General features: G+C 37.2%; 1 protein-coding gene across 2 annotated transcripts in view; it reads left to right on the top strand.

Moving 5' to 3' along the window:
- DIS3 (DIS3 homolog, exosome endoribonuclease and 3'-5' exoribonuclease) overlaps window positions 1-26,224 on the top strand; it is a 28,712-nt gene extending 2,488 nt beyond the window's left edge. The window contains exons 3-21 of one of the 2 annotated variants that reach the window (XM_044249862.1): window positions 211-404; window positions 1,003-1,076; window positions 7,810-7,977; window positions 8,981-9,145; window positions 10,305-10,418; window positions 10,547-10,684; window positions 11,226-11,372; window positions 11,928-12,044; window positions 12,303-12,404; window positions 13,317-13,381; window positions 13,469-13,553; window positions 15,620-15,747; window positions 19,407-19,493; window positions 21,300-21,456; window positions 22,992-23,206; window positions 23,318-23,486; window positions 23,618-23,776; window positions 24,429-24,551; window positions 25,240-26,224. In XM_044249862.1, the coding sequence (XP_044105797.1) occupies window positions 211-404; window positions 1,003-1,076; window positions 7,810-7,977; window positions 8,981-9,145; window positions 10,305-10,418; window positions 10,547-10,684; window positions 11,226-11,372; window positions 11,928-12,044; window positions 12,303-12,404; window positions 13,317-13,381; window positions 13,469-13,553; window positions 15,620-15,747; window positions 19,407-19,493; window positions 21,300-21,456; window positions 22,992-23,206; window positions 23,318-23,486; window positions 23,618-23,776; window positions 24,429-24,551; window positions 25,240-25,323 (2,491 nt within the window). In that variant the 3' untranslated portion in view covers window positions 25,324-26,224. The remainder of the gene's footprint in view (window positions 1-210; window positions 405-1,002; window positions 1,077-7,809; window positions 7,978-8,980; window positions 9,146-10,304; window positions 10,419-10,546; window positions 10,685-11,225; window positions 11,373-11,927; window positions 12,045-12,302; window positions 12,405-13,316; window positions 13,382-13,468; window positions 13,554-15,619; window positions 15,748-19,406; window positions 19,494-21,299; window positions 21,457-22,991; window positions 23,207-23,317; window positions 23,487-23,617; window positions 23,777-24,428; window positions 24,552-25,239) is intronic. The other variant, XM_044249863.1, reaches the window with a different exon arrangement.
- Window positions 26,225-26,773: the final 549 nt, after the last annotated feature.

Genomic DNA, 26,773 nt, shown 5'->3' with positions numbered 1-26,773 from the left:
TTGTGTATTTAATGACTATAGAATCATATCATTAAGCATCATCCTATTTGTAGCTTTTGGGAATTAACCTTAATCTACGATTCAAATAAAATTTATCAGATCTGCGAAGCTTTATTATAGTTCAGTGGTTATTAAGCATTTATGTTCTAAGACTTTATATATTTTTATTTCTATTGATTTTTTACTTATTACTTTCTTTTCAATATTTAGAGAAACTTATGTAGAACAAGAACAGGGAGAAAATGCTAATGACAGGAATGATAGAGCCATTCGAGTAGCAGCAAAATGGTACAATGAACATTTGAAGAAAATATCAGCAGAAAATCATCTACAAGTTATCTTTATAACAAATGACAAGAAAAACAAAGAAAAAGCCATAGAAGAAGGAATACCAGCTTTCACCTGTAAGTCTAAATGTAGAAGCTGTTAATTTTTATAAGCATTTCCAAATAGGAACTATCATCAGGTCCTTGATGAGATGTTTACTTGAACATTTAACAGTTTCATATTCCAATGTAACTCCATCTGATGTTAGCATTTCTCAGCCAAGTGAGTTGTGGTGCCCAATGGCTCTTAATTTCCTCATCACCCTTCGAAATCGGCTGAGGAATAAAAACTCATAGAGGGAAGCCTGGGTGGCTCAGACAGTTAAGTGTCTGCCTTCAGGTCAGGTCATGATCCTAGGTCCTGGGATTGAGTCCTATATTGGGCTCCTTGCTGAGTGGGGAGTCTGCTTCTCCTTCTGCCTGCTTGCTTCCCCTGCTTACGCTCATGCTCGTGTGCGCTCTCTCTCTCTCTCTCTCTGTTAAACAAATAAATCTTAAAAAAAAAAAAAAACAGCTCATAGATATGCTTGATCCAATACTTCTGCTTTTTTTTTTAAATATTTTTTAATTTCAATACTTCTGCTTTGATATGACCATATCAACAAATGCAGATTTAAAAAAAAGAAAAAAGAAAAGAAAACACTTAACTTTATCAAGAACAAAACTTATTTTTCAGGTGAAGAGTATGTAAAGAGCCTAACTGCTAACCCGGAGCTCATAGATCGTCTTGCTTGTTTGTCTGAAGAAGGGGTATGTTTGAATTGTTTTATTTTGTTTTTGAAACTTGAAAATATTAAATTGCTGCTTTGGGATCTTGTTTATAGTTAATCCAATGTAAAAATTGGAATCTTGGTAGGTAAGCTGGAATTGAATAGGACTTGGGTTATAAGCAAGAAGAGTGGCTGTAATAGGCTGATCAAAATGCCATTCCTAAAAGACTTGACTAAAATAACACTGTTCACTCAGAGACCCTCAGCAGCCAGAGTTGGGCCTGCCACATGGTGGCACCATTTGTTTGATGACTGAATAAAGGAATCTGTGGCTGGTTTGTGAATAAGGTGTAAGTATTTGACAAAAAAAGACTTGGTGGGCATTGGAGATAGCATAAAGCTGTAGCATTAATCCTGAAGGAAGAAAGGAGGAAGTCATAAAAGGTAGAGCAGGAAGGGTAGGGGCCAGCTAACGAAGATCTAGAATTTACTCTATTGGTCAGTAATTTTTAATCTTATTCCAAAGGCATGCTTTGAAGAGAAGGTAGCAGGTAGGATTCTGGGCTCCATACCTTATAATGGCACACTACAAGAAATAAAGGGTGGATGAGAGTGGGCCTGGGAGGAATGAGGGAGAACGATGAGAAATGTTTATTTGAAAGACCACTTTAATGTCAGTTTGTGAGTTGATACATTGTATAAAGGGCAAAGTTAGAGGCAGAAGGAGGAGTAAAGGGATCCATGCAGTAGTAGAGAAGAGAGGGCTTTCTAAGTGAGTCTATAAACCTTGGGCATTCGTTCCCTACATGTGAAATGTATTTAACAATATTGACTTCATAGCATTGTTATGAGGATCAAATGGAATAACGACAGTAGTATTAATAAAATGCTTACTCAGTGCCTTGCTCATACCTATAGTAAATGTATAGTATGTGTAAATGGCACCTATTGTTATTATAGAAACAGGTTTTATGGGATAGAACATTAGACACATATCCAGTCTTTACAAAATTTTCCTTCATCCTTGCTTATCTTCAATCAACTACAAAATTAAAAGGAAGTGAGAAAATAAGAACTGGGCTTGACTTTCAGAATAGAGATTTAGGGACTGTTCTAACAGGCAGTCACTAGTTGCCTCTGGCTGTTTTGATTTAATTCAGATGAAAAATTCAATTTCTCAGTTGCATTATTCATCTTTCAAGTGCTTTAGAGTTGCTTGTACCCAGTGGTTACCATATTAGAGACCATAAAAACAATATTCCCATGATCACAAAGTTGTTTTGGATAGCACTGGTTTAGAAGAGAAGAGAAGAAATCTAACGTTGGTAGTATATATTTGATTGAGGACTGGGGTGGGTAGGGTAAGTGTAAGACATGACGAAATTATAGGTGGTGCTGTTGTAATACGACACATGTGGTCTTCAGATTCACTGTGACCTGCAAAATCTCATAATGAAAGCCGCAGAGCTAATGGGAGAATGTGGTGGGACACACTGAGAAGCTTTGTGAAGTGGTAGAAATAGGGTTATCTAAATTTGGACAAAAAGTTATAGAAGTTGGAGATTGGTGTGGCTCATGAAACACATGGTAGTCTGGGGTGACAGATGTTTGAGAGGTGACTTTGTTTTGAGGGTTCCTCTGTAGCTTTGGTTCAGCTAGCTGCAGTTTCCTGCATTCACCTAGTATTTTTTTTTTCTTAAGATTTTTATTTATTTATTTGAGAGAGAGAGATCACAAGTAGGCAGAGAGGCAGGTAGAGAGAGAGGGGGAAGCAGGCTCCCTGCTGAGCAGAGAGCCTGATCGGGCTCGATCCCAGGACCCTGAGATCATGACCTGAGCCAAAGGCAGAGGCCTTAACCCATTGAGGCACTCAGGCGCCCCCACCTAGTATTTTTTAATATAGCAGTTGGATTAGAACAAATTCATGTTTTCAAAACAAGCATTATGGGAGGACTTAGCCCCTAACCCAGATTTGGGATGTCAAGGCAGAGATGTGAAGGATGTTAACTAAGCAAATACGCTTCAAGACAAGGACATTTTAGCCAAATTTTGTGAGGGAGTTAACCGTCGTAATAACTAGGGGAAGAGCATTTTACACGGCGGAAATCAGCAAGTAAAGTTGCTGAGATTAGAATAAGTTGGCGAGCTCATGGAACAGCTGAAGAGTGCCTGGGATGGAGTAAGCAAGGGAGAAAACATTACACACAGGAAGTCAGAAATATAGACAGAGACCATCAGATCATGTAGGACCTAATGAGATATGGTGAAAAAATTGGATTTTAGTCCATGAGTGCTGGGCAGATGTTGAGTGGGAAGACAATAAGATCCATCTGGCTGCTCTAAGAGAATAGATTAGAAGCAGGGTCCTCCAGTTAGGAAGATAATTTTAGAACTCCATGGGAGACAAGACAGAAAAATGGACCATGGTAGGACCAGTTAAGGTAGTCGGAAGTAATCAGACATTGGGGGTGTTGCACGTCAATGTTTTAAGGCATGGTGATAGATTGGAAGGGGCTGTGAAGAGTATGGATGACCTTCGGTGTCTTGCCTGAGTGACCATGTGAGTGGTATCCCTTCATTTACACGGGATGAAGACAGGGAGCAGGACTGTGGAAATCACAAGTATGATTTTAGACATTTAAGTTTGAGATAACTGTTAAAGCTCTCAGTGGCTTTGTGGTATGAGCAGTTAGTTGGATATGCGAATCTATAGCTCATGAGGGAGCTTAGGACTAGAGATGTAGGTATACTAGAGATAAGAATTTGGATCTCATCAACATATAGGTGGTATGTAAAGCCATAAGACCAAATGAGAATATGTGAGGCAGGGATTGATAGACTTTTTTTTTTTTTAAAGGTTTATTGAGGTATAATTCACATATCATACAATCCAGCCATTTAAAATATACAGTTTTTGTATAGTCACAGGATTATGCAGTCATCACCAAATCTAATTTTAGAACATTTTCTTCCCTTTCAAAATAAACCCATATCCATTACCACTCAATCCCAGTCTGTCCCCGCAATGCTCTTGCTTTAGCCCTAAGCAACTACTGATCTTTCTGTCTTTGTAAACTTGCCTATTCTGCATGTTTCGTATAAATGTGATCATGTAATATGTGGTCTTTTTTGACTGCTTTCATTTTTCTTTGATACATGCTTAGTCATGTGTGAGAGGACTTGCTCCATCATATGGTAATTTTATATTTAACTTTTTAAGGAACTGCCAAACTATTTCCCAAAGTGTGTGCAGGAGTTTACATTCCTCCCAGCAAAGTATGAGGGTCCCAGTTTCTGACCAATACATGCTGTCAGTCTTTTTCATGTAACCATTTTAATGAGTGTCAGATGATACCTCAGTGTGGTTTTGATGTGATTTGCATTTCCCTAACGGCTAATGGTGTTGAGCATTTTTTCATGAGCTTATTGGCCACGTGTATATTATATGTAATATATATCTATATATTGTGCGTATGTGTGCATATGTCTTTTCAGATCCTTTGACTGGTTTCTACTTGGGTTGTCTTTTTATTATTGAGTTATGAGAGTTCTTTTTATATTCTGGATTCAAGTTCCTTATCAGATAAATGATTTGCAAATATTTTCTCCTAAACAAACTTTGTGAGGAATCAGAGTGTAATTTTTTTTTTTTTTTAGTTGTGCAGGCTTTATGGTCTTTTTCTTTTTTTTTAAGATTTTATTTATTTATTTGACAGAGAGAGATCACAAGTAGGCAGAGAAACAAGCAGAGAGAGAGAGGAAGAAGCAGGCTCCCTGCTGAGCAGAGAGCCCGATGCGGGGGCCGATCCCAGGACCCTGGGATCATGACCTGAGCCGAAGGCAGAGGCTATAACCCACTGAGCCACTGGCGGCCCTGCAGGCTTTATGGTCTTAACACAAGCACTCGCCTTTGCTGTTGTAGCATGAAAACAACCATCAACAATAGATAAATGAAAGAACATGGAATGTAAAACTTAATTTTGTAAATACAGGCAGCAGGTTGAACTTGGTGCATGGACCTTAGTTTGCCTAGCCCTGATTTAGGGAATTGACTATAGATAGAAAGGAGTAAAGGTCCAAGGGCTCAGCCCATGGATACTCCAGTAGATGTCAGAAACATGAGGGGAACTGGCAAATGAAATGTAAAAGGAAAAGCAGGTGTAAAGTTCTTGGAAGCCATGTACAGAAAATGTTTCAGGGAGGAAGGGCCGATCATCCGGGTCAAATGTTGCTAAGTCAGAGTAATGAGAAATGATCGTTGGATTTAGCATTATGACATTTGCAGGGGGTGGGTACTATCCAGAGTAGTTTTGATGGTAGGGAGGCAGAAATCTGAATAGAATAGGTGAAAAATGGGAAGAGAAAAATTACAGTATGGTAACACTTCCTGACGCTGCGGTGGGAAAGGAGAGAAATGAGGTGTTTGTCGGAAAGCAAGAGGGATCAAGAGGTTTTGTTGTTTTAAGTGGGAGAAAATGACACGAGAGTAAACGTGGGTAAGGTAACGAAACCGTGGTAGGTAAAGAAAAGGGCCTATAACCACTCTTGGGATACTCCAGTAGTTAGAGATCGGGAAAAGGAATATGGGCAGAGGAACATAAGGAGGGGCTACCAGTGAAGTAGGACAGAAACCCACGGGATGATGATTTGGATGCAAAAGTGTCTCAGGGAAGGAAAGGTCATTAAAAAATATCCTGATAAGACAGAGAATGGAGCACTGAAATAGCGGAGATAATATTAGCGACCTCAACGACAGTGGCTTTGGTGACTGACAATGAAACTTGCTTACAGCTATTCCTGAGAGAGTGCATAGTGCTGTGTGTAGACACATAGCAATTACAGATATTATTTTTGTGGCCTGTTGGTGTGAAGCAGAACAGAGGATCAGCCAGGAGACCCAAAGTTAATTAACTGTATTTATTTCTTCTAATAGGTCATGTTATTGCAAATTTATATGATGGTGTGAATGTTGTAGTAAGGGGAAGTAGGAAGTTTGTATCTAGAGAGAGGAGATCATTATAGGACAAGTTCTTGAATGGAGGAGAAGAGATGGTAGGTAGTGCCCACTGGAAAGAACAGAAACATTGTCTTCGTTGTTGCATGAGAGCTCAGCAGAAGGCTGAGGTGTTTTTATTTTTTTATTTTTTATTTTTTAAGATTTTATTTATTTATTTGACAGACAGAGATCACAAGTAGGCAGAGAGGCAGGCAGAGAGGGGGGAGGCAGGCTCCCTGCTGAGCAGAGAGGTAAAGAAAAGGGCCTATAACCTTGGGGCTTGATCCCAGCATCCTGAGATCATGACCTGAGCCAAAGGCAGAGGCTTAACCCAATGAGCCATCTAGGTGCCCCAGGCTGAGGTTTTGATACAGATGCGGGGAGGAGGGCAGATTCAGGGTCAGGAAGATGAAGCAGGTCTCCAGTGACTGCTTTTGCTTCTCAGTATGGAGATTGCAGTCACTCATCTGAGAGGGAGGCAGGGACAGGGAAATGGGATAGTTAAGGAAAAAAAGGACTAATCTCTGTGGAAGGTTGTGGGAAATGAAAAAGGCAATTAAAGGAGCCAAGCAGTAAGGATTTTGGATGTTGAGGTCTCTAAGACCTGTGGTAGACCTAAAGCAGTTCCTTTCCTACTTCTATCTCATATTCTGAACTGTGTAATATACCCAAAATGAAAATAGATTTTCTTATACTTTAGTAGCTACACTCTTTCCATGGAATTGAAATTTCAAAATACCCTTCACTTACCTACCCACCTGCTCACCTGACCTCCTTAACTACACACCTTCATTATGGAAGGCCCAGGGTGGGAAGAGGGGGTGTGCAGAGTTTATTAGGGACATATCTATGGCTAAATGCTGAAATGTAATGAAATTGAAATATTTGTGTAAGTTGCCCTAAGAATGGAAAGTGCTTTTTCTTACTGTGCCATATTCTCAAACTCATAGAGTTGTATATATCATAACGTGGATGGTTTTTAAAAATTTTTTTATTCAAATTCAATTTAATTAGCATATACTATATTGTTAGTTTCAGAGGTAGAATTTAGTGTTTCGTCAGTTGCGTGTAACACCCAGTGCTCATTACTTCAAGTGCCCTCCTTAATGCCCATCACCCAATTACTGCATGCCCTGACCCATTTCCCCTTCAGTGTTTTCTGTAGTGAAGAGTTTCTTACTTTATTTTTCCTTTCCTTCCCCATATTCATCTGTTTTGTTTCTTAAATTCCATATGAGTATAATCATACGGTATTTGTCTTTTGGGTTTTTTGTTTTTTTTTGTTTTCTTTTGTTTTTTAAAGATTTCATTTATTTATTTGACAGACAGAGATCGCAAGTAGGCAGAGAGGCAGGCAGAGAGAGACAGAGAAGCAGACTCCCTGCTGAGCAGAGAGCCTGATGTGGGACTCGATCCCAGAATCCTGGGATCATTACCTGAGCCAAAGGCAGAGGCTTTAACTCACTGAGGCACCCAGGCGCCCTTGTTTTGTTTTTTTGAGAGGAATCATGTTTGTGCGCTGGGGTGGGAAGGGACAGAGGGAGAGGGAGAGAGAATCTCAAGCAGATTCCCCACTGGGTGTAAAGCCCAATGTGGAGCTCCATCCCACAACCCCAAGATCATGGCCAAAATCAAGAGTTGAACAGTTATTCCAGATGCCCCATGGATTTTTTTGTTTTTGTTTTTTTTAATACCTGATAAAGATAATCACAGTTGTTTATTGAGTGTACGGAAGGTTTACATACTAATGACATCTTGTGGTTTGCTCATTTCACAGAATGAAATAGAAAGTGGAAGAATAATATTTTCAGAGCATCTTCCTTTAAGTAAGCTACAGCAAGGCATAAAATCTGGTACATACCTTCAAGGAACATTTAGAGCAAGCAGGGAAAATTACTTAGAAGCTACAGTATGGGTTCATGGAGACACAGAAGACGATAAAGAGGTAAGTTTTGTGTACATAAATTCCATGTACAGTAAAACACTTTCTCTTCTTGATTTTCTTTTCATAATTTTCTTTCACGAGTGTTTAAAATTTTGTAGGAGAATTTGAACTTACTCTACCCCAGCTTAAAGGCAGTTATGTGAGAGGTCATAGATAATAGAATGAATTACTTTCTTTGAGAGCTGCTTATGGAAGAAGAGAACTTTTTATTTACCCCACTTTTAAGAGAATAAAAATCTCAAACAATTAAAAAAATAATAGGATGCTTCTATTTTCGGTATTATGCCTAGTTATGAAAAATGCTGTTTACATAACATACAAATGCTCCAGAGGGCTTCACACACTTTAGCAAATAGGAATCATTTTTGGGTGCTCACTGTTTGCCAGATACTCTTCTGACTGCTTTGAATGCTGCATTTCATTTAATCTTCAGCCTGTGAAAGTGGGTACTCTTTTTTCATTCTACCCAATCAGGACCCCTAGATTTATTTTTTATTTTTTTTTTTTTAAAGCTTTTCCCACTTTTTTTTTTTTTTTTTTTTTTTTTAAGATTTTGTTTATTTATTTGACAGAGAGAGAGATCACAAGTGGGCAGAGAGGCAGACAGAGATGGTAGGGAGCAGGCTCCTTGCTGAGCAGAGAGCCTGAGGCGGGGCTCGATCCCAGGACCCTGAGATGACCTGAGCCGAAGGCAGAGGCTTAACTCACTGAGCCACCCAGGCGCCCCAGGACCCTGAGATTTAGAGAGAAGTTTTCCCAAGGTCTTTTGGTGCTAATGTAAGAGTTGTGGCGGAGCCACGTATACAACCCGTATTTTCTAATTTTTTTTTCTACTTGCTATTGAGAAATTAAGGGGCGGGACACTAGAGAAGAAGAAAAAATATAAAAGAGAGCTAGAGATACATAGAAACTCTCAATATAGCTTTCCTTCTGTTAGGAACCTTCCCATTATTATATTGCCATTAAAAGTATCTGAGCACCTGCTGTTTGCTGTTGTACCCAGATAATCTTACAGGGACTTAAGAATTTAAACCGAGCTGTTCATGAAGATATTGTTGCTGTAGAACTTCTTCCCAAGAATCAGTGGGTGGCCCCATCTTCTGTGGTTTTACACGATGAAGGTCAAAATGAAGATGATGTGGAAAAAGAAGAGGAAAGAGAACGCATTGTATGAAACCAAGCAGGTTTATCTTTTGTCTGTGTAGCTTTGTAGAATTCATTAATGTTTTGGCTTTAGAGAAAATTAAACAAATTTCACTGCTTTCAGGTTTACTGAATAAGACTATAGTTGTGGGTTTAATATATTTCATACATAGTTGATTATTTTCCCTCTTAAATATCTAAATAGTTTTCTTTTGAATTATCTTATTTTGCTCAATAAACAGGTTTAAATATAAAAAGACTGGAACTTGAGTATGAAACTCAAATTCTGATGTTCAGGTACATGATCTGTCTGAATTAGGTTTGTCTGAATCAGTGAGGTTTAAGTAAATACAAATTGGAAATTTTCTGCATTGTTTTTATGTAATGCTAAAATCCCATCAGCATAATAGATATACTTTGAGGCCCTTACATAAAAGTCTGTTTAATTCCTTCTCTTCCACCATATTTATTATCCTTTCAGTTATTTCTTATAATCTAAAGTCTATCTGATATGACCCATTTATTTCTGTATTTTAGGATTATGAGAATAACACAAATAGTTGGAATTCAGACATTAGTAGTTCTCCTTTTTGTAAGAATCCTCTTCAGTGCTCTGGAGTCTTACTATCATACCATCCTTACAGAGGCCAGGCCATAGGAGAGTGTTGACGTGAAATAGCATGAAGTCTTTCAGCTCTTTCTAATAAATACTCTTTTTATATGGGTTTGTATTTTGGATAAGGGTTTTTATTTTGGATAAGGAATAGCTTCTAAGATACAAGTCTTTTTAGTGAATTAATAAATGCCACATGGCTATTTAGTGCAAGCTACTGTTAAAATCCTAGTCTGCTAATTCCCAGACACACACGTGTGTCTGTGTGTGTGAGTGTAAATCCTCATCTTAAAACTAAACAGTTGGATTCTGACATATTTATTCAGTTATATTTATATTTTTTATGTTTTTTGATTATCAGTTTCTGTAGTGTATTACTATGGAACTATTTCCATGGCTTGCTTTGGCATATTCTGACATAGAATTTTGAAAGCATCAAGATTCTGTAACTGTGTCATAATTAACTACGTGGAAATATTAGTATCCATATTCATATTCTGATTTTAAAGAGAAATTGTCTCATTATACTTAAAGGAAGAATAACTGAAGACTTTTTCTTTTTAAATCTCAGCTTAAGACTGCTGCAAATGAAAAAATGTTAAAGCCCACAGGTAGAGTTGTAGGAATAATAAAAAGAAATTGGAGACCATACTGTGGCATGCTTTCCAAGTCTGATATTAAAGAGGTAAGTAAAGCACGTGTTGCTATGTAATTAAAAAATGATAGCCGTTAAATAGAACTTAGAGCCCTCCCCATACCCCAACCTCAGATTTGTTGTCTGTGTGTAAAATCTTCTGTCCTAATTTTCTTTAGTCAAGAAGACATCTCTTTACCCCTGCTGATAGGAGAATCCCTAGAATTCGAATAGAAACCAGACAGGCTTCTGCATTAGAAGGAAGAAGGATTATTGTTGCCATTGATGGTTGGCCCAGAAATTCCAGATATCCAAACGTAAGCTTGAATGATTTATTTTGTTTTAGAATATTAAATTAAGAATTGAGTATAAAATTTCTTCTTTTGGTAAAAACAGAATCTGTTTTTGAAATAAAATTTATATTGAAATAAAGGACTGTTTCACAATTACCTAATAAGTAGTATATCTTATTTGAAAATTAATCTTATGAAATTCCGGTGCAAATTGTTTATTTTATACTCGTTTCCCAAGACATAAGTTTCGATAGTGGTTAACAAAAATAGTGTTTGAAACCTAAATAGATTGTAATAAATTCTGAAGCTACTGTGTTTGAAGTAACATTTTAAATTTGAGAGATTATAGGAAATAGACAACACTTTGCTGTGTAGGAACTGGGCCCTCAGGAAGTCTCCATCATAAATCACTTAAGATTTATGGACTCATTTTTAAGAAGCAACATTGGAAGCATTTAAAAATACTGAAGCGATATATAAATGTTCAAGAATTTAGTGTCATAATAACATACACCAAACAAAAATCTATAGAATTCACCTTTCTAATAAAACCTTTCGGTTTTAGGGACACTTTGTAAAAAACTTAGGTGACGTTGGAGATAAAGAGACTGAAACAGAAGTTTTGTTGCTTGAGCACGACGTTCCCCATCAGCCTTTTTCACAGGCTGTTCTTAGCTTTCTTCCAAAGATGCCCTGGAGCATTACTGAAAAGGTAATATAAAACAATGTAGAAATTCCTATATCTGAGCTAACCTGGATTCTGTATGTGTTTTTAAATATGTAGAACCTGGGGCACCTGGATGGTTCGGTCAGTTAAGCATCTGACTCTTGTTTCTGTAGCTCAGGTCTTGATCTCAGGTTGTGAGTTCATGACCTCCTTCATGTGAGTTCATGTGAGTTCATGGACTCCTCATTAGGCTCCACATTGGGCATGGAGTCTACAAATAATTAATTAAATAAGTAGAAACCATAGTCCCCACTTTAGTCCTCTGCATTTAAGTTTGTTACAGAACTGTTAGGTCTTACAAAAATCCTTTGTTTTACTGAAAGATGCCTTTTTTCTGGGGAACCAACACTAGCTTATGTCAAATTATTCAAAAGTGAAAAAAACCACAATTTACAAATCATAACATGTGGTTACTATGAACAAATAAAACAAAGTTTATTTTAAGATATATAGAGAGAAATTGTTGATTTTCATAAGAGCTGTATTTTATTTGAACTTCCGAAATCGTTTTTTATTTCTTAACAATGTGGCATTTTCTAGGACATGAAAAACAGAGAAGACCTGCGACATCTGTGTGTTTGTAGTGTGGACCCTCCAGGATGTACTGACATAGATGATGCTCTACATTGTAGAGAACTGGAAAATGGAAATTTGGAGGTATTCTTGGTGTAGTGACATTCTTATCCAAATATGTAGTTCTGTTTTTGAGTTTATTTTCTTTTGACCCATTTTAGAATTCGTGAATTATTCATGCCTAGTCAGTTACAGGTACAGAGACTAATAGACATTGTGACAGAAATTGAAATGGGAAATGTGGCCATCCTTTTTCAGTTTTGCTCAGTTTCTTCTTGGAGATCTGTTAGGACATTTACCCAATTGAGCATGTTGACATCCTTTCATTTTTATCTTTTTCAGGTTGGTGTTCATATTGCAGATGTTAGCCATTTTATTAGGCCAGGAAATGCTTTGGATCAAGAGTCAGCCAGAAGGGGAACAACTGTTTATCTTTGTGAAAAGGTAAATGGGTTATATTTAAAATGGAATTTTGACACGTGCTTGTAACTTTTTCATCATCTGTTTTATTTTTAATAATAAAATCATCAGAGGTGTTTTCTGAGAAAGGTGTTTTCAGCCTCAGTATTTAGTGAAATATGAGGAATAAGTATCATGTGAGTGTGCATTGTTAGTTTGTAAAAACCGTGAGAACTTTTGAATTCTTGCACAGTCTGGAATAGTACATGAATTAGTCAAAAGACATAGGTAGAAGAAAGTGGCAATAAATCAGTGAAAATAATGCAGAGTGTTTGGTTATTGAGTGGCCCAATTAACAAGTAGATTTGGTTGATATAAATTGTTGTGTAGCATTTAACTTACTAGCTCTGAATAACTAGTGTATTTTCTGTTGCTTCAAAAGTTTAGTCATGAGTCCATTTTGTCATGATGTACCATTTCTTCTTTTAAAATCTCCCATAAACTTGAAGAGAAAAGTTGTGACAGTAGAAGAGAAAGTTAAACTTAGTCTATTATGAGTTCATTGTCAGAGTTCTTCCATGTAGCTTTTTTCTGTAAAAGTACCGTGGCTGTCTTTTTCAGTATGTCTAAAACACCATGTAGTTTATGTTAGGCATTGGAGAAAGATCCAGTCATAGAGCCGTTGAGGCTTGAGCAGAGATTGCAGACTTGGAGGACAGCTTGGGGGCTTGGAGGGGACTTAGTCTTAGATCCACTGATATGAAGTCTGGTTTCCTCTCGTGTGCTGTTGGTAACAGTTGTGTGGAAATACTTTTCTAGAAATAGACTTATTTCTTCTTTTCCCAGTTCTATTCACAGACACCTTTCCTCCCTTATTAAATTAATGCTATTGAGAATGAAATGTCAAATAAATGTACGGATATAGTTAAGTAATCTGTCACTTTTTTTCTGTTCCAGAGGATTGACATGGTTCCAGAGTTGCTTAGCTCTAATTTATGTTCCTTAAGATGTAACGTTGACAGGTATTGATGCATGTTTTGTCATAAGGACATAGTATTTATTATTTTAACAGATTCCCATTAACAAACACTGTCTGCTTTCCCTCATAGGTTGGCATTTTCGTGTATTTGGGAAATGAATCACAATGCTGAAATCTTGAAAGTGAGGTTTACCAAAAGTGCCATTAATTCAAAGGTTGGTTTCATGGTTAATATAAAATGCTTAAAATCTTTAGTACTCTGTTTTAACAGTGTTACTAGATGGTTTTGAAAAAGTCAGGTTTACTAAATTAAATTTTTCCCCAGTGTCATAGCAGGATCTAGTTTTTTCCATTATCTGCTTAATTTTTGATGTAGTTGCCTTGTATTCAGAAACTCACAAAACTTGAGAAAAACTGGAGAAGACTCAATAGATGACTTATTGGCCTAATACAGAAACACTACTATTTGAAATCATTCCAGTATATAAGGTAGTCAGTATTTGCAAAGTTGGCATGTATACTATCTTATAATATTCACGAGTTTTCAGAGAAATGATGTCATAATAGTTGGATTTCAGCAGAACTAGCCTGAGGTTTCACATTAGACAGCATGGAGCCAGGCTAACGTCTCATCCTTCTCTCTTTTGGAAAGCTCCCTGGGTCCCCTTATGTTCTCACTTTGCCCTTGGTCTATCTCTGAGGTTTGGCATCATCTAGTTGGCTTTCAGCAGTTTCAGATGAACTAGTGCTTGGAAAAGACAGCAGTGTTGGACCAACCGTGATGTATACCGATATATGAATGACTTAAGCCTTCTTTCATTTGTATTTTTAACAAGGATGAGTTTATTTTTCTCCCACACTTGTTCAGTGTAACCAAGTCATATGAAGAAAAATTCAGTGAACATAAAACAGAAAACATTTTTGGAAGGGAGCTCTTAGTCCCTAGTAGATAACTTAGCTCTCCTAAGAATCTGACCTGGCCTCCTGCATCATCTAAGCCTCTTATGCGATTCCTGATTTTAACTAGTTAAGCTATTTATTTATTTATTTATTTGAGAGAGAGAGAGAGAGAGAGAGAGCGCGCGCGCGCAAGGAGGAGGGCAGAGAGAGGGGGAGTGAGTCTCAAGCAGAGTCAGTGCTGAGCCTAGAGCTGGACGTGAAGCTTGATCCCATGACCCAGAGATCATGACCTGAGCTGACTCCTGATGCTTAATCAACTGCACCACCTAGGCGCCTCTCCTCTTTTTTTTTTTTTTTTTTTTTGATAAGCTAAAAAAATGGTAGTTTTCCATGAGGTGCAAATTAGGAACAGAAGCATTAGTTCTATGTTTGGATTATAATTGGAAATTACTTGAGATCTTTTTTACTGTGATTGGTCTCTTTTTTAGATACTTAATTTGGGATATTTCATAGGTTTTTCTGTAAGACATGATGTTTAGGCTATTACAGTTATTCTTATTTGTCATTGAGTAAGGAAGTATGATCACCTGGTGAGGATTTCACTTTACAGTCATTGTTGGAAAATAACTTTCCTTTTTACTTTGTTTTAGTGTTACTGAAGTATTTATTTGTTAACTATGAAAGTAAAGTTTAAGCAAATTTACCAATAAATACTGCCATTTTGTTTTGTTTTAAAAGATTTATTTTTAGAGGGAGAGCGTGAGTGTGGGGGAGAAACAGAGGGAGATGGAAAGAGAATCCCAAGTAGACTCCCTGCTGAGTGCAGAGCTGGATCCCATGACCCTGAGATCATGCTCTGAGCCCACCAAGAGTTAGATGCTCAACAGACTCGGCCGCCCAGGCACCCCATTTTGTTTTGTTTTAACATAAGCTTGCTGATGTTATGTAACTTATCAGATACAAATTAATGAACCAAAAACCATAGGTCTGCAGTAGAAATATTATAGCTAGGAATCTCTCTTTTGTTACTGATTTTAGATTTTCCAAAATAATAAATTTTATGTAGTACAACTATGCAAATATAGTAAACCGTTTGTTTGTTTGTTTGTTTTGTTTTTACATTTTAAAAAGAGTTTTTGATTTTTAATTTTTTTTAGAGAGTGCAAGAGTTGGGGGGCAGGGAGGGACAAAGAAAGAAGGAAAAAGAGTCTTAGGCAGGCTCTACACCTAGCATGGAGCCCCATGTGGGGCTTGAGCTCACAATCCTAAGATAATGACCTGAGCCGAAATTAAGAGTGGGTCACTTAACCAGCTGATCCCCCCAGGTGCCCTAGAAACCAGTTTTTATAAGAATTATATTAACATATGGTTTTCCTTTTAGGCTTCCCTTACATATGCTGAAGCTCAGATGAGAATTGATTCTGCAGCCATGAATGATGAGATTACTACTAGTCTCCGTGGACTAAACAAACTAGCTAAAATTTTGAAAAAAAGAAGAATTGAAAAAGGGTACATTTCAAAAATATTTATTAAGAAGTATCTTAATTTATTTATCTTGGTAATAAGATAACCTGTGAACTCTTCAAAGTGTTTTATCGTGGACAATTGACAGATTATTTAATGAGCTGAATAGAAAGTCAGGTAGAGACATTCTTTTTCTTTTAGCTCTGTCTTTGTAATTTATTATGCCAAAGAGTCGAAGATCTTAGAGATAATTTCGAGGGAGGCAAGAAGAGCTCCTTAAGACTTTTCTATCACTTGTTTCTAATTGCAGTTAGAAATGAGTTTCCATACTGAACATTGGTTTTCACATATTTAAATAAATAGATGAACTTCTTGCACTTGAGAGTTTGAAGCAATTTTAGAGATTGTTAAATCCAGCACCTTCATTTTTTAAATGGTTCGAAGTTACACAGAAGCAGTCTTCCCAAAGATGTGATAGCTCATAGCAGATGTGTGTCTTTCAGCTATTGTATCATGGGATTTGCCTAACTGCAATAGTATAAGATAAAAAGGAGTATCCCAAGTCCCCAGACTTGTTGAAGTAAAGTAGTTAAAAGAAATTTGTTTTATAAAAGACATCATCAACTATCCGAGTAAAGCAAGTGCATGAACCTTTCCGATGTTGGGCTTGGGCTCCCATGCCCATCCAGGGAAGAGTCACAGATGGTTACTAAAAGTGCTTTTGTTGCGGAGTATGAACTCTAGATCCGTGCTGTTTTATAAGATATGCCTATTTAAATTAAAGAAAATTAAGAATTCAGTTCCTGAGTCACACCAGCCACATTTCGAGTGTTCAGTAGCCACTTAAGGCTAGTGACTACCATATTAGACAGTGTAGACAGAGAACATTTCCATTGCTGCAGAAAGTTCTGCTAGCGCCCTTCTATGTAGTTACACTGAGCCATCTTTATCTCTACTCATGGGTCAATTTTCTGGAATATTTAGTGCGATCCTAAATGTAAAACTTGCAACTATGTAAGGATAATTTGGGTATGTTAAACCCAAAGAAACTAAAAAGGACACAAAACAACACATGTTCATCAAAGGTTTACAGTATGCAAGACATCAGAAAAAAGTTTGAAGATAATTTTTAGAAAGTTTGTTTATTTGTATCTTTTTATAAGATTTTAAGATTTTTTAAGATTTTATTTATTAGAGAGGTAGAGAAAGAGCGAGCACAAGCAGGGGGAACGGCAGAGGCAGAGGGAGAAGCAGGTTCCCTGCTGAGCAGGAGGCCTCATGTGGGACTCAGTCCCCGGAGCCTGAGATCATGACCTGAGCCAAAAACAGGTGCTGAACCAGCTGAGCCACTCATGCTTCCCTAGAAAGTTTGTTTTAAAAATAAACGAATAAAATGCAAAAATAAATGAATAAAATACCCAAATTCATTTTGGTAGTTTTACAGTAAGAGAAAATTGAATTAGTAACTAGCTTCTCCTGTTTAGTATAGGAAAGATGATTTTTAACTTCAAAAACTGTACCTTTAATTTTGTAACCAGACAGTCATCTACTGAAACAGGTCATTGAGTCTTCCTAGTCTTAGGTGAAAATTGAGAAAACAATCAGTAAAAAAAATTGGTATTTTTTACCTTCCTAAAGACTGTGTTCTGTTTTATATTTTATGTTTTTTTCTTTTAAGATTTTATTATTTGACAGAGATCGATCACAAGTAGGCAGAGAGGCAGGCAGAGAGAGAGAGGGAAGCAGGCTCCATGCTGAGCAGAGCCCGACGTGAGGCTCGATCCCAGGACCCTGGGATAGTGACCTGAACTGAAGGTAGAGGTTTAACCCACTGAGCCACCCAGGCGCCCCTATTTTATGTCTTTTTTAAAGGATAAGTGTTAAGTCTTGGTAGATATAACATTTCAGGTGTTTTATGAAGAAAAAAAATGATCAGAATGTGATTACTATACCTTGCTTTTTAGGTCAGATGTATTGATAAGTCTAGTGTAGAGTCTTGTAAAGACTGCATGGCAAGAAAGAATATTTGTCAAGATTCTCTGTCTAGTATTCCTTTGGTAGTTCTAACAAAGCTGAAGAGTTGAGGGAAAAGATGAAGAATTAGCTTGTACCGTCTCATCATTTTTCTTCTACTTTCCTGCCTCCTCCATGATTGTTCAGGGTTACCCAACTTCGCTGAAATTCTTTAAGTTGGTTTGAAGCTAAACTGATGAAAATAGCATCAAGGTGTGAGGAAACAGGGGCGCCTGGGTGGCTCAGTGGGTTAAGCCTCTGCCTTCGGCTCAGGTCATGATCCCAGGGTCCTTGGATCGAGCCCCACATCGGGCTCTCTGCTCAGCGGGGAGCCTGCTTCCTCCTCTCTCTCTGCCTGCTTCTCTGCCTACTTGTGATCTCCATCTGTCAAATAAGTGGATAAAATCTTTAAAAAAAAAAAAAGTGTGAGGAAACATAAGACTCGCCTTGTTGGAATTTACTTTTCACAGGGGAACTTTCCACCTCATGAAGTGAACCATTCCGTAAAAGCCTTGGTCTAGTGTGTTAGCTGGTACGCAGCCCTCCATATCAGCAGCCGCCAGTGTGTGCACATATCAGGGTAGGAGTTAGTGTGTGTACATATCAGGGTAGGAGTTTATCAGTCTCTACATTGGCTCAGCGAATGTGGGCATACTTTTGAACTGTGGATCTTCTGATGGTATTTAATCTATGTGTGGCAGCTTCCTTTTTGCCTTTTCATCATCCCTCACCCCAATACATTGTTTTCTGTAATAAATAAAATACTGCCGTTTACCTTCTTTATTTATAAAAATAATTACATGGGGTACTTGGGTGGTTCAGTGGCTCAGGTCATGATCCCAGAGTCCTGGGATTGAGCCCCACATCGGGCTTTCTGCTCAGCAGGGAGGCTGCTTCCTCCTCTCTCTGCCTGGTTCTCTGCCTATTTGTGATCTCTGTCTGTCAAATGAATGAACAAAATCTTAAAAAAAAAATAAATAAATAAAAGTAATTACAAACCCATGTAGCTTAGTAGAGACTCAGTTTGGGTGCAGATTTGCAGAAGCACAAGGACTCATATTTTGTTGTGTTACTGTTGTCCTCTCTTTCTCCTTTTTAAAGATTTTCTTAAAATTTATTTGTGAGAGAGAGCACGAGTGGAGGGGAGAGGCAGAAGGAGAGGGACAAGCAGCCTCCCCCCACTGAACAGAGAACTTGGTGTAGGTCTCAATTTCAGGAGCCAGAGATTGTGACTTGAGCCCAAGACAGAGGCTTAACCAGCTGAGACACCCAGGTGCCCCTGTTGTCCTCTCTTTTTTTTTTTTTTAAAGATTTTATTTATTTATTTGACAGAGAGAAATTACAAGTAGATGGAGAGGCAGGCAGAGAGAGAGAGAGGGAAGCAGGCTCCCCACTGAGCAGAGAGCCCGATGCGGGACTCGATCCCAGGACCCTGAGATCATGACCCGAGCTGAAGGCAGCGGCTCAACCCACTGAGCCACCCAGGCGCCCCTGTCCTCTCTTTTTAAATGCATTTTAGATCCGTAAGAGGCGAAGTTGTCAATGAAAATAGAGCATAAAGCTTAGCAGATGGTCTTCAAGCCTTCAGAAGAAAAACTGTTACTCACTTGCTATGATCATTTTCTAATGTAAAAACATCATTTCCAGAATTATATGTTATTGGCTCACTTACATCTGTAATTTTTATTTAGGGCTTTGACTCTTTCTTCTCCGGAAGTTCGATTCCACATGGACAGTGAAACTCATGATCCTATAGATCTGCAGACCAAGGAACTTAGGTATGTAAATTTTTCCTGGGCAAAAGATAGGATTTTTATTTTAAATGTAATATCTAGTATCTGTATTAATAAACAAAACATATTTGTACCCCAAATACCTGTTTCTAGTAGGATAATGATTTCTCTAGATCTTTTTGACTTAAAATAGAAGTAAATGAGATTTTGCTTTTTTTTTTCTTATATAAAACTAAGTATTATAATAGAATTTCCAATTCAAATTGGTTTTGATATGTGGTGTGTGGGAATGTGACTAGTAATAGTTGTGGTAAGTAAGAGATTGCCCTAGTTAATTTCTTAAGTATTTAATTAAGAAGAGCGTGGTGTACAAATATGTACTAGACCTTGCGCTTTAAGGCCAGACTGCCTCGGTTTGGATCCCATTTCCAGTAACTCCAGACAAGTGATCTGACCTTTTTATGCCTTTGTTTGTTGATGAAGCAGGGCTGATAATGGTACCTACCTCACTGGGTTTTGTGAAGAGTGCTCAGATGTTATTGTTGGTACCATTGTATTGATTTGGTTGATATTTAGAAAGCAAGATTATTTTTGGTTAAATCAGGCCTCTTTTCCATGCCTTCTATAAGGTAATTCTGAAATGAATGTGTATTTATACTTTTCTAGTAGATGACCAAAGATTAAAAATGAAAATATACTCATTTCTTTGTTAGGAAGTGTGTGCTTTATAATATTAGAGCTAAAATTTAAAAAATACTTTTGGGAAAACTTTGTACAAATAAAACTCATGCTAATGTGAACAATGAGGTTAATATGAAGAGGTTTTTTGAGGAAAATGTCAAATCTAACTCTGCCAAAGTAGAACATTACCCCTTCTTACCAAGAAGACAACACATTTCTAAGACATTGTCTCTTGTCTTAAAGGTATGACTGGGGATCTTCCTAATATTTAAAAAATTAATATGCTTTAGGAATCTAGTCAAGAAGTTTATAAGATATTAAAAATGGAAACATGAATAAAAGATTAATATGATACCAATTCAGTGACTTGGGAGTAAGAAAATAGTACAACGTACACAGAATACAGATCATTTACTAACCTAAGTTTTAAATAGACACAGACTATAGAGAATGAAGAGCAATATCAAATTGGTTAAGAGTTTGAAGTCAGTTATATGAGTTTGGGTCTTGATACTACTAACTTCGACTCTTAGCAAGAGAATAATATTACAGATCGTTAGTTTTCTCATCTGCAAAACAAGACTAACCTATCTCTCTCTATATATGGATACAGATAGGTGAATATTTAACAACATAGTGCAATGCCAGTCATTGCACTATATGTACAATGTGTACAATATGCACAATATGTACAATAATAAGTACTCAGAAGAGCTATTGCAAATATAATTTCTTCATCTTGGTGATTTATTGGTGAAAATTTTAATTTTTAGCCCAAATTTATATGACCTAAATAGCTTTTAATTCTTATTAGTACACTTTATTTTTATGGATTTGTAGTTAAATAAAAATCTCTTTAGACTTAGTAAAACAAGGTGAAGAAAATGCTTATGGTATAGATTTTATATGAGTAAAGCTTTTGTTATTTAAATGCAGTTTAAAAGTCTTGCGTGAGATTTACTCATGCAGTAGATGCAGAGTAAGAGATTGTCAGCATAGCACCTGAGAAATGAGTTGTTATAAAAAATACGCATGTGCACACAGGCATACAGGTGTTTACGTAGGAAATACTTCTATTGTCTCAGTGGTGGAAAAGGTAGCCTGGGAATAAATGTGATATATAAAAGCTTCAGATTCTTTTTCATTATTTAATGATTTCTCCATTGGCAGGGAAACAAATTCCATGGTGGAAGAATTTATGTTACTGGCCAATATCTCTGTTGCAAAAAAAATTCATGAAGAATTTTCAGAACATGCCTTGCTTCGAAAACACCCAGCTCCTCCTCCATCAAATTATGAAATTCTTGTTAAGGCAGCTAAATCCAAGGTGAGGTCACATAGTTTGCAAAATCATCAGTATTTGAGTTGTGATCTGTCCATTGTACTAAATAATCTATATTCGCATCTGTGTGAAAGTTGCATTGTTTTTTGATGCAAAAATAGTCCAGTAGTACTTTTGATTAAGAAAAAAAAAACCATCTAACTTGGATACAGTCATCTTTTCTCACATTGAAATCATTTGCTGAATAAAATCCTTTAATGTCTTTAAAGCGCTGTGTGCTACAGCCAGAAGTTCCAGACTTCGTTACAATATCCCGAACATACGAAGCTCTTCCGTATCTCTTTGCCTTTATACATGTTTTTTATGCCTATATTATTTCATGCCTCCTCTGAGATGCCTAACTTCAGAGACTTAGAAATAATTGTTTTCCCTCTTATCTTCAACTCAGTTAAGCCCCCTTTATATCATGTCCCTAAGAGAGAAATCCATTTACTGCATACACAAAGGAAAAGGAAAAACATGGGAAGGGGGTCCATATCCTCGACTTCATTTAGGCATAATTACCCTTACCGTGGTGGTGACTGTGGCTTACATTGGTTTTCTTTGGATCACTTGTTAGGTTCCCATCTCTCCTGTCCAGAAGGACAGCTGGAAGTAGTGTTGGATCTCAGGGTATTTTTCTAACAGAATGATGTTGGTTTTGATTTTTCAGATCTTTATGGTGGGCCTACTACCCCTATCCATCAGAACAGAATCAACTTCTCCTCTAAGCTTACACTGTAAATTGGGGAATTTTTTCCTACTATTTTACTTCTTTCTAAGACCTGGATAAAGGAAGGAGGATCTAAGTATTTTTGCCTCCTCTCCCAAAACAGAAGACCGCAGTTAGTTTGATGGGTCAGCATATTGAACTGTAGTGACCAGTACATGTTAATTTGCCTCTGGCCTTTACTTCTACCTTGAATGGAAGGGAAAGAATATCTACAGAAGAAATCCAGGCATACTGGAAAGAATCCAGATCTGCTTTGTTTTTTTTTTCCTATCCCACCAAAGAATAGGCAAGCACAAATTGGGCTTTGAGAATAGTGCTTTTTTTTTTTTTTTTAAGATTTTATTTACTTATTTGACAGAGACCACAAGTAGGCAGACAGGCAGGCAGAGAGAGAGGAGGAAGCAGGCTCCCCGCTGAGCAGAGAGCCCAATGCTGGGCTTGATCCCAGGACCCTAAGGTCATGACCTGGGCTGAAGGCAGAGGTTTAACCCACTGAGCCACCCAGGCGCCCCCTGAGAATCGGTACTATTGCTACCACAGTCCCTTTCTCCTTTGAAACTAATTCAGAATGTTGATACTTCAGTACCTTTAAATGCATTCATAAAATTTTAAGCTTTGATGTTGCATAAAACAATCATGACTTTTTACAAGCTCTTTTTGGTTCTCCTAGATTAAGGACAAAAGATATAAATACTTATTATCTGGTCAAAAACATCATAAATGTTCTGTTTGACTTGTATTTTGAAGACAGATGGTACTGATTTTAAAAAGCTTAATAGGGTGCACTTCCCCTCTTCTTTACTCTCAGAATTTGGAAATTAAAACTGATACAGCCAAGTCTTTGGCTGACTCTTTGGACCGGGCGGATTCTCCGACGTTTCCGTATCTCAACACTCTCTTAAGGATCTTAGCCACTCGCTGTATGATGCAGGCTGTGTACTTCTGCTCTGGAATGGATAACGATTTTCATCACTATGGCTTAGCATCGCCAATATACACACATTTTACGTCACCCATCAGAAGGTATTTTTTCCTTGTAAAATTACAGGAGATAGGAAATAGTTAATTTTGAATTGTAAAAAGATATTTTAATGTTAACATACCATGATTATTATTTCTCCTTCATGTATCTAGATATGCAGACATCATCGTCCATCGATTGTTGGCTGTGGCTATTGGGGCTGACTGTACTTATCCAGAGTTGACAGACAAACACAAACTTGCAGATTTATGTAAGAATCTCAATTTCCGGCACAAAATGGCTCAGTATGCCCAGCGTGCATCAGTGGCTTTTCATACCCAGGTATTTGCCTTCTGTCAGTAATATTAGGGGAGATGAAGTTTTGTTCACTTTCAATTTAATTTCAGAATACTTTTGTTAATTTCAAAAATATTTTAAGATAATCCTTAATAAGGCTGTATGTTATTTTACAGTTGTTTTTCAAAAGCAAAGGAATAGTAAGTGAAGAAGCCTATATTCTATTTGTAAGAAAGAATGCTATTGTGGTGTTAATTCCAAAGTATGGTTTAGAAGGTACCGTCTTTTTTGAAGAAAAGGACAAACCAAAGCCAAGGCTTATTTATGATGATGAGGTATAGTATTTCTAATGTTTTGATTTTGGGGTTTTTTTGGAGGGGGTTCTTTTTCTTCAATGGTACCTAGAAAGGATAAAATTATTTTTGTATCCTGCAGATGTGCAGATATATTTAATAAGCTTATTCTATTTGTAATTTCTCATTTCAGTATATCTTCCCACATACAGATATTGTCCTTGATTTGTTTTACACCATGTAGTTTCCCCCCTAAGGAAAACTTAAATTATGCTTTGCACAGTTGGACAGACGCATTAAAGTAAAGGAATACATGGCACTTTTAGCTCAGAATTTTTTAGACTTATTTCCAGTGTGTGGAGTCAAACTTTGCCCCAGTACCTTCTCCTCTGGTAGACCAACAATTTGCTAATTAATGGGGTGAGAATCCTGAGATTAAGTAACACATATATCAGACCATCTTACTGAAAGGGGGAAGTATACCCATAAATAGGTCATATGTATGTGAAGCTGTTATATTGTAATTGTTATATTGTTATATTGCAGTTGTTATATTAATACACACTTAGATGTGTATTAAATATGGAAATAATATTTTAAATGTAGACTTTTAAATTAATGGGAATAGTAAAGAACTAAAACAAACGTTAAGTATAGGATAGCAATTTAAAATTATAAAATGTGTTTTGTTTAGATACCTTCCCTTAAAATAGAGGATACAGTGTTCCATATATTTGATAAAGTTAAAGTGAAAATCATGCTAGACTCATCCAATCTTCAGCATCAGAAAATCCGAATGTCCCTAGTAGAACCGCAGGTAAGACTGAACTTCGGTGTCTATGTTGTGATGGTATAAAAGGTACATATTGTGTGAAAGAGAACGATACAATTTTAAGTTATTTCTGTTCAAGAATAGAGAAATCTTACAAGCAGTGTGGGAGCCAGATACGTACGTAGCAAATTCTGTTTTCTCACTGATTTCCTTATGCTGTGGGATCCCAGACATTTGGGATTCTGTGGAAAATGTCCTCAGTGCCAAAGGCAGAGAGCTGTCTGAGATCGCTTGCCTGGTCCCTTTTCATTTGTATGAGTTTTAAAATCTGCACTTTTAAAGATGAAGATAAAGTATGTATCACTCTGAGATACTACTTCTTAACCTTGTTCAGTCCCATCACACCAGAGGCCTCTGACGCTGCCTGCCGTAGTGGCTCAGCCAGGATAGACTGGATGTGTTCTCTTTAAGCCACTCTCCACATGACATGACATGTCTACCCCCCCCCCCCCGTTGAGATGGTGTCTGTCATTCACGTTTTTGAGCCACTATTTGTGTGTGAAATATGTATACCTGGTGTGGAAGACCTTTACTAACCTCCTTTCTCCCTCTTTCCGACATCCTTTTAAACTTGAAGTGTTAGGTGTTAGTGGGGAAGGAGATGATGAGAATGAGATTTATTCCTTATTTTATGCTTTTTCTCACCTTATTTTTTCTGTTTGCATTACTTTAGATACCAGGAATAAGCATTTCGGCTGATACTCCAAACATGGACATTGATGAACCAGAGAGAAAGAAGAAGAAACGTGAGAAATAGCTACCATCAACAAAAAAACTTCAAAGACTGGTTTCCTTAAAAAAAAAAAAACCTTGAGAGAACACTTTTAAACCTGGAAGTGTGTGATACAGTTTGTTACTTTTAAATACATTGTAATGGTTTTAAAAATTTGCATTTTTATTGAACTGTTTGTTGACTGTGTCTGGCCCATCATGCTTGCTACTTTATTTCTAGATTGAACTGAACTATTTATGCATAAAAATTCAATTGAATATCCATCACTTAAATAGTGACAAGATAGCAACCTCAGGGATCTGTAAAGACCATTTAAATGGAGCATTCGTCTGCTCACTAAAGAACAGATTAATTTTATATAAGTAATTTGATTAATATTGATAGAAAAAAAACCCTATCATTTTCCTATGGAGGAAAATAGAACATTTTCAGAAGTCAGGAACAATCTGTTCTTTCTAAGTCTTGAAAGATGTCCATGTTTGATATAGTAGTTTTTAGATTTCAAGACAATGACATCAAGATTTGTCAAGGAATTCAGTCCTTTGCCATCTTTAATGTACCTAATTTATATGAAGTGTTCCCTTACTGTTAAAAGCTTCCTGCATTTTTATTAGTGGTCTTGAACAGCTGTGTTTGGGATGAATGTTGTAGGAAGGCAAAAAGGATATTTGGAGCTGCCTAGAATAAGTTTTTTTTATACCAGATAATAAGTATGGTGATCATCATCCTTGACCGTTAGCTCACATCTCGCCCAAAATAAGGCATTAGGGCTCAAAGAGCAAATAGAGATGGCACTTTGAACATCTGCATCATGTTACTTATAAAACACAGGTCATGAATGGCTTTTAAACTGTGTATGTATCGGGTTCTATAGGAAAAGGGGGGATTGTGTAAGAACATATTAAAGGGAACAGTCTTAAGTAAATATTACAAATTGTTGTGCCTTGTTCATCACAAAGATTAGTAATTATTTTGTTTTTTTAAGAATGTTTTGAGATAGTTATCTTAAAACTCTTTACTTTGCTTATTCAATTTCTAAAGTACTTAAAACGTACCAGGCTCCGCAGAGTCAAGTGAACTGTCTCTGCCTTGAAGGAGCTTGCAGTCCAGTGAGAAGGACCAGCAAGTGAATCAACAGGTCTACTAAATGGGAATAATGACCCAGTGTACAGTCATTTAGGCCCCCAGTGATTGCTGAGTGACTGTTCCAGTTTCCCCCATGTTGAGCCAGAACTTGTTTCAGTTGAACGAAGATGACTTTGGTCTCGGTACCAAGAAGCGGGCTCACGTGCAAGAGTGTCCGCACATCTTTTCTGTAAAGAACAGCCATGTTAGACTCCGCGAGCCATGCATTCTCGGTTACAACCGTCGTACTCAACTCTCCAAGAACAGCGTGAAAGCAGCCGCAGACAGGATGTAAGCAAGCGCAGCTATGTTCCCACAAAAATTTACATTTCCTAACTTGAATGTGTCA

The sequence above is a fragment of the Neovison vison genome, chromosome 5 (genome assembly GCF_020171115.1).
Source record: "Neovison vison isolate M4711 chromosome 5, ASM_NN_V1, whole genome shotgun sequence".
Classification (NCBI taxonomy): Eukaryota; Metazoa; Chordata; class Mammalia; order Carnivora; family Mustelidae; genus Neogale; species Neogale vison.
The sequence above is the reverse complement of the archived record's forward strand: the minus strand, read 5'-3'. Positions and strand labels throughout refer to the sequence as shown.